Here is an 8,913-nt window from a genome sequence, read left to right on the forward strand (position 1 = left end):
AAAAAGACTACTAAAATAAACTAAAAATACTTGAGAACAAAGTTAATTTAATGCACAAAAGAGCTAAATAAAAATAACTCTATTGTCATAGAGTTATCAACGACACATGTCAAACGGGGCGCTGAGATGTTAACTTCGGCACTGGGATATGAATCTGGGCGTTAGGTCATGAACTGCCTTCAGTAAGACAATCATAGCTCACTCAATATTGATCAGAGTGACGCTATTCAACTTGCTTTTCAAAGCTAATTTAATATTCTATCAAGTCATGTCTCACACTTCAACTTCAATTTTAAAGATATTGACACCACATTTCATCCCCAAAAGAGTTACGAAAATAAGCTCCAAGTTACTCGTAGCAGGACCCGTCGGGCTCCGAAAAATAGCCATCACCACCAAAGAGCTAATTTTCACCGTTAGATTATCATTAACAGCCAAAAAAAATCTAATTTGTATTTTTCTCCTATTTTTGTGGGCCTCCTTCACCTATAAAAGGAGAGCTCCTTAAGCTCGTTTTTCACTTTCCAAAAAGTACCCAAAAGGTTAGAGCTTTTCTCTCTAGTTTCTCTCTTTAAAAATTGGAGCTTCTAACACTTAGCCTTCTTCTATAGTACCATCTCGCAAGAAATAAAAACTCGAAGTAGACGTAACTCCATTACTGTCACGATACATGGAGTTAACTACTATAAATTTGTTGTGTATCTCTTATACTTAAACTACTTTTGCATTCTCATGAATCTAGAGAGCGGGTGTGGCTTAGAAGTCTAGTTCAGATTTTCTGAGTCAATAATGTTTTTACGAAAGAATTATTTTATCTGAATGTAGTGTTATTATGGATTGTTATTGATTTTTTAGATTACAGTAATTTATCAAGCTTAAGCACAAAAGGTTACCGAGGTTGTTCGATTTGTTGCACTAACACATAGACTCGTCGATTGTAAAATGGAAAAAAGGATATGTGGCTCATAGACGGTACATTCTTAAAGATCATCCTGATAGAAAAAGAAAAGAAAGAAAGCATTCAATGGTACTAGCTATTCATAATATTGATTATCTACAAGTTGGGTAGTTCTATTTATAGGAGAATCTCTACTGAAATTTTTGAAATTGTAACACTAATAATTTAATACAGGTGCATTTGGGATGGCTTTACATGAATTGAAACAAATTTTCAAGTTTAATGGCCTGAAGCTTATCTTCATGGTGCAAAATATAAAGTCGAGCAATTTGATAATGCGACTACAAATTTGGATAATTGGTTGGGAACAATGAGAAACAAATACAAAATATTCTTCATTCTCTGGAATATCAAGTAAAACCTATAATCCTTAAGAGATAATTTAAAATTATTCTATTTATTTCTTGAAAGTATTTTTACACTTAATCTTATATATATATTTTAGTATACATTGAATGCTCGAGATCGTTAAGCCAAAGAATATTATATATTTGGACCCTCTGAAGAACTACCAACGTCCCAATTCAATTATAACACTCTATAAGAAATTTTTTAGCTAAGTTATGTTCATTAATTGAACTTATAATATAATTTTTAATTAATGGATACGAGAATATCAAGGGCAGAATGAGTTACTTTGACCATATCTAGGAATAGCAGAAGGAGTTTGTTCAAACCAGCCAAAAAATAAAGGTGGAGTTTTTTTTTATTTTTTTTATTTTTATACTTCAAAATACTTTTTTCTTCTTTTTTGCATTTTTAAAGATATCTACATAGTAACCAACAAAGTTATCAAAATCACAATTAAAATCTACATAGTAACCCACATAAAAATTACTGGAGTAACTCAAACTATAAATTTAAAAAAAAAATTAAAAAATAGTATATTAAGTAATTCCCAATAAAAAATGGGATTCTTATATCTTGAAATACATTAATAATATCGTAAAATCTATAAATACTCGCAGATTCATAAATAACATAAAAGTAAGTTGTTATAATCGTACTGTCTAATATAGATACTAATAAATATTTATTGGTTCTTTTTACAATTTGAGTTTTACCGGAGAAGAAATATAATGTTTCAGATATTCTTTAGCAATAACTATTGTAGTGCTTAAATTATTGATAGAATTTTAGATAGTCTATATATAATCATTGGCCTAGTAAATTATAATCAGTTTCATTTTCCACAATAATTAATAAAGAAGAAGGAAAATATGTTCATGTAATTAATTAATATTACTTTTGATTTTGATTTATTTTTATGCTGAGATTAATTTTGAGTAGTTCCGTGATTGATTTTTTAACTTCCGTTCCGTCTATCAAATATACTCTGTTATACAAGAAAAAGTGAAATAGTACTACTTCATATACCACGTACTTATTGTTTAAAATATATTACTAAATTTTTTTATTTTTTTATCTCAAATTTTTACATCACAACATACATCAATGTCTTATTAATTTTTTATATTATTTAAATATTATATATTGACAATTTTGATTAAATATGTATCTATTAGATTAAAATTAACTATCTAAATGAAAATTAATATGTATAAGTTCTGCTAACTTTCAGTATACCCCCAAATTTCTCATTTCAAAAAACCCCAAAAAAAAAAGGGAAAATTACATGTTGACACGTTTTTTTCCATTTAATTCTAATAATAACGTTACTTTTTAAATTTTTAAATATACCGTTATTTATACCGTTTTTTCATTTTAAACCATTTTTTTTGACTTGTTGGGCACGCTGAGTTGATGGGGTGACGTAAGTGTCAGTTGGAATAGATGGAGGTCATGTCCAACTGGGCGCGTGGGCACGTTTTTTAAGTTTTTGAATTGATTTTTTAAATTTTTACCCAAAAAGTGGTTTGTAAACCTACCAATAAAATTCTACAACATAATATTTTTTATTTACATCGTAAACCTACATAGTTTTTGTATACAAAGTACATTACTGTAACATGTCTTATATAGTAAACCTGAATAACAATATATACACTTGTCAAAGATTTGAATATGATGAAATTCCTTGCTCATAAGTTTATTTGGCATATATGCGTATACCCATATATGCCTAATAAACTTATTAGTTTATTTTGAGATATTGAAGTATATTTTCATTCTTTGTTTACATAGTAGCATTTTCATATAGCCTATCATCGGATATGCTAATAAATCTATTAGTTTATTTTAGCATATTGAAACAAATTTTTATTTTTCTTTTCGTATATTGGAATCCTAATTCAGTTCATTTTTTATAGTCTACCATTATATATGTCAATAAACTTAGTAGATTCTATTTGTTGGAACAACAATTTATTTTTTATAATACATAGTAAACTATAATCAAACATACGTCAATAAACTTATTAGTTTATTTTGATGTCGAAGTTGACGTACTTCTTCTTCCTCGAAGCAACGATCTCTGGTTTTTGTTTTTTTTTTTGTTGTTGTGATCAGCTGATAGGTTTATTGGTCGATTGAATTGTAGATCGATTTAGAGAGATGATGATTTTCTTGTTGTATACAACAACGTATTTGAGAGATATGATGATCGATTCTCCAATTTTCAGATCTGTCGAGGTCTCCGTCAATGGTGTTTCTTCGTTCAAGTTTGGTTTGGTTTCTTTCCGTTTTAATCAGGTTAACCACGCGCAGGGATGGCCGAGAAAAGTGGAGTTGTGGGCGCGTCTCCTTCATCGCCGGTGGTTCCAAAATAATCCCGGTTAATAACGGTATGGTGATGACGTGTCACGGTATATGAATGGATTGTTTTTATATAACGTTGTTTTTGTAATATTAATGTATATAATGTATATATATAAAAATTTCCCAAAAAAAAATCCTCTTTCTATACTCTATTTTCCCATCGCTTTGTGATCTGTTTCCTTCTCTTCCAACCGACCACCACAAACCACCCCAAAATTCACCAATTGCACCACCGCACCACTACACACGATCCTCCCTCTCTCTGGTGTGCGGCCGACGACCCACGACCCTCCCTTTCTTTCTGGTTCTCCCTAGTGCGTGTTCGACAACCCAAGACCAACGACCACCACTGGAACATACAAACAAACAATCTGTGGTTTTTTAGTATTTTTTGTTTATCGTTTGGTAAAAAATCGAGTTTTGGTGAAATCTGCATTTTTTATGATTTTTTTTTTGTTTATGGTCCGATATGATGCAATGGTAAGTACGGTAGTAGTGTAACCTGCGAGTTAGGGATGAAGGTTCTATAGTTGTTTAATGGTGGTACGATGATTGATAAAATGCACAATATGGTCTGATAGTGGTCCAATAGGTGCTTAAAATTTATGTTATAAAAGAAAGAGAGAATGGGTGAAGTTTTTGATATAAGAGGCATAATTTTGGGATATGAAATATAAATCTACATTGCAAATAGTGATTTAACTTTTGTTGAGGTTGTTATTTTTTTCTTAATGTACACATATTTTATTAAATTTTCCTATATATTTAGATATTATTAAATTATTTAAATGAAAAATAAGTGAGAGAAAGAAAGAGAAAAGAAGAAATAATAAAAATAATACTAAAATAAAATAAATTTGAATAACAAATAGTGTGTAGATACATTTAGAGATTAAATCGTACTTAGCTAAATTTTTTAGCTATTTTAGCACATTTAATCAAAAATGAATTGTTGATAATTTTTAAATTTATATTTTTTAGCTATTATAACTTACTTGTTGTTGTGAGTGCTCTAAAATTTCTTTTATTATTTTTGTATGGTGATAAATAACTAAGTTAATTCCAACACTGTTGCACCCTAGCCTTTCTCTATGTGAAAAATGCATGTGGCTATGTAAAGCATAATAAATTAATTCTGTCATACTTTCTGCTTGTTTAAACCAAACCTCTCTACTGGATTCAATTAATTAGACTTTGACTAACTATTATTATTAATTTTTAATTAATTTAAATATACTTGAATATACATTTTCATTATAAATTTTATATAAATTTTATTTTACAAGAATATACTAGAAACTTTAAAAAGAAAAACCATTAACAATTACCAAAAATTTTCTGTTATTTTTTTTCTGTAAGATAGAAATATTAATACCAAAAGCTAAAACAAAAATATACACACATCTACAACAAAAAAATTTATTTTTAGTCATAATGAAAATTATGAGCAATAAAAACTATCATTCGTGATTAAAAAATTTGTAATTAAAAATATTAAATACATATAAATTTATATTTGAAAAAAATTAAAAATATATAAAAAATAAAATGTTACATAAAATAAACTTTTACACATATTTTTAATTATAATAAACTAGATTATAACATTATTATTATCATTACAATATATCTTAATAACTCACAGTACTTTAAAATTTATAATTTACTAAACACTCAACTCAACTTTTTTTAACAGTTCTACTACAGTTATTTTTTCTTACAACACAAATACAGCTATTATTTCCTACAATAGTGCTGGCTGGTGTTATTTTAACTTTTTCTTTTTATGTAGTAAACTTTCAATAAAAAAAAAATATTTTTAAATAACATGACAATACATATCATTGATCAAAAATCCACATCCACGGTGCAAAAATATTAAATAGTCTTTAATAATAACACAGAAATAGCGCTAACAAACCATTAAGTCATCATCATTTGTGGAGGTGACACCTTAACCAGTCTAATAGCATAACAAGGCTTTTATAATACTTTTCGGGCTCGTTTGGAACGCCGTATTAAGTCGTATTGTATTGTATTGTATTATATTGAATTGGATTATATATCATATTTTTATATAATACTATGTTAAACTTTAATTTATACTAAAATATTATATATTTAGGTGTCCATAAAAGTTAATACCACATATAGTTTTACATAAAAATATTGCATAAAATACAATTCAATATAATACAATACAATACAATACGACCTAATACGGCGTTCCAAACGAGCCCTTCATGGGTTATTTGCGGCAAAACCTCCTAAAGTGGACAGGTTTTTGCAACTAACCTCCTAATCTAAAATTTTGGTGGTAAAACTACCTAAACCACTAGTCCGTTAGCAGTTAGCTCTTTCCATCCATTTTTGGCTGTTAACTGCCATGGTGGAATGTCCACGTGTACACTGTTTTATTAGTCCACGTAATAAATATTTAAAATTGAAATAAAAAATTATTTATTTTAAAAATAAAAAATAAAAAAATAAAAAAAATTAATTTTTTGAAAATTAAAAAATTTAAAATTAAAAAAACAATTTTACAAAAATAAAAATTAAAAAAACAAAAACCCCTAATTCTTTCTCCTTTTCTTTTCTTTCTTCTTCTTTCTTCTTCTTCTTCTCCTTCTTCAAATCTGTCGAAGAAGTCTCCCTCGCCACAGACCCATCCAAAACCTCCGACCCCTTCTTCGCCTTTTCTGAAACCTCTTGCACCGAAAACCTCCGACCCATCCAATGCGAATCATCAAGCTTCACGCCTGCTTCCTTTTCCCTTCCACAAATCCCCATCATCTACTTCTTACCCTAGCCGAACCCCCCTCCAAAAATCAGCCCCTTCTAACAGGTTTTTTTCTTTTTTTTTTCTTTCTCTTTTCAGATCTCTCAACCGTCTTTCTTTTTCTTTCTCTAAGCCTGCGGTTTCTCTGATGGATCTGTTCGCCTCTTCCACCTCCCCACGCGTCGATGATGGCGTTTTGGTTGACTTCACGGGCTACGGTCGCTGGTGGGTGGGTCGCTGGTGGCTTGCACGGATACGATGACGATGGTTTTAGATCTGGGGAATCATGGGTTGGTCCTTGGTGAGGAAGAATACGAGGGTGGGCTGGTTAGAAGCAGTGGGAGGATAAAAGAAGAAGAAGAAAGAAAAGAGAAAGAAAAGAAAAAAAGAAAAAGAAAAAGAAAAAGAAATAAATTGTTTTTTTATTTTTTTATTTTTTTAAAATTGTTTTTTTAATTTTAAATTTTTTAATTTTTAAAGAAAAATAATTTTTTTTTTATTTTTTATTTTGAAAATAATTAATTTTTTTTATTTTTTTAAATATTTATTTACGTGGACCAATAAAATTGTGCCACGTGTATACTGTGTACACGTGGACATTCTACCATGGCAGTTAACAGCCAAAAATAGACAGAAAGGGCTAATTGCTAACAGAACTTGAGTTTAGGGATTTTTACCGCAAAAATTTTAGAATTGGGGATTAGTTGCAAAAACCTCCCTACTTTAGGGGGTTTTGCCGCAAATAACCCTACTTTTCATATAATAAATAGTCAGGCAGATTTTTGCAATAGATCAAGGACTCTACAGACTGCATTCACTCTGATAGGCTTTGATTAATAGTGTAGTAATTGTTGTACTTGTTGAGTGGTCGAGAATATAAAGTGCACCAGCTCAACACTAAAGATCGAAATGGAAGAGATAAATTAAGCTAAATGAACCATGTCTAATTAACAATTGTTCCATTGCCTCTGTGTAAATTATATACATATTTATATATATAAACTTTTTTCTTAGTTAAATTTATAAGCATTTGCTGATGTCTACCGTAACACAAAACGTTGTCTCCCCTATTGTTATTGATCCTACTTATCTGTCCACGTGGTCTCATCGAATTTGGGTTGCAACTGGGTGCACCGTTGTGCTGGTCTCTTTCATGAAGTCGATAATTATTGGTGCACCCTATTCGAGCAATTTGTTTGTCATTACTTTGGCTGGTTTGGTTGGGTATGTGATGGCTGATCTTTTGTCTGGAGTTTACCATTGGGCGATTGACAATTACGGAACACCCTCAACTCCCTTCTTCGGTGAACAAGTTAAAGAATTTCAAGGTCATCATATGTTGCCATGCTCTATCACTAAGCGTCAATTTGCAAACAATGTGCATGCCCTTACTCGTGCTGTGACTTTTGCTGTGCTTCCCTTAAACCTCTTATGTCATGATCCAATCGTTCATGGCTTTGTTAGTATATGCTTTGGCTGCATTATGTTTAGCCAACAAATTCATGCTTGGTCTCACAGCACTATGAACCAGCTTCCGCCAGTCGTGGTGGCACTACAAGATCTCGGCATTATTCTGTCGCGATCGCAACACGGTGCCCATCATCGTCCACCGTACAACACCCATTATTGCATAGTAAGTGGGATTTGGAATCATTTCTTGGACAATCAAAATGTTTTTAAAACGTTAGAAAATTTTATGTTTCTCAAGCTACAGTTAGTTCCAAGGTCCTGGTGTGAATGCAACCCTAAGTGAACAAAAGGGACTTGCCATAATGTTAATTACTTCATATAATTAATTTTGGAATAATTATCTACGATCGCTGCTCTGAAGTCAATTTTAATTTGTTCAGATTTGGTCTTTGAGGGGCAGGTTTGTTAAGGCCATTTTCAATGGTAAAACTCATATTTGGTGTTAAATTTACACCAAAAAATTATTATTTCAACATTTTTTTTTTCAATTCCAACTGCATCACTAAAAATTATACTAAAAAATATATTCTTTTATCATTATATTATTTTATTAATATAATAAGAATATTTTAATATAAATATTTATCAAATCTAATAAATTATATTAATAAATATTAAAATATATTATTTAATTATTAAAACAAATATATACCGTAGTCTACAGTGCCCACCATTATTAGTGGGACACTGTAGAGCTCCATGAAAATATTGTTGGGTTTTATGCCCTAAATAAAACTCATTTCAATATAATCAAATTTACTTATTAATATAGATCAGAAACAACATTTAATGTTGCATGGTTCACATGATTTATTTCTTGATTATATGTACATAATGTATAAATTCATCTGAAACCCTTTTCACATACTTGATCCTGTTTATTGTGCCGTCAACACATTGGAAAGTAAACATGACTATGTGAATAAAGTTTCCTAGATTTATCAGACACAGGGTTTTACTGATATGATAATCTACAACAAGAGTTTAC

The 8,913-nt window shown here is 30.0% G+C and overlaps 1 protein-coding gene across 1 annotated transcript; it reads left to right on the forward strand.

Annotated features, from left to right (window-relative positions):
* The first annotated feature begins 5,926 nt into the window (after window positions 1-5,926).
* Window positions 5,927-8,299, forward strand: LOC115694736 (fatty acid desaturase 4, chloroplastic-like). The gene has a single exon (XM_030621827.2). The coding sequence runs from the start codon at window positions 7,492-7,494 to the stop codon at window positions 8,206-8,208; it is 717 nt and encodes a 238-aa protein (XP_030477687.1). The 5' UTR covers window positions 5,927-7,491; the 3' UTR covers window positions 8,209-8,299.
* Window positions 8,300-8,913: the final 614 nt, after the last annotated feature.

Source organism: Cannabis sativa, chromosome 6 (assembly GCF_029168945.1).
Source record: "Cannabis sativa cultivar Pink pepper isolate KNU-18-1 chromosome 6, ASM2916894v1, whole genome shotgun sequence".
NCBI classification, from domain to species: domain Eukaryota; kingdom Viridiplantae; phylum Streptophyta; class Magnoliopsida; order Rosales; family Cannabaceae; genus Cannabis; species Cannabis sativa.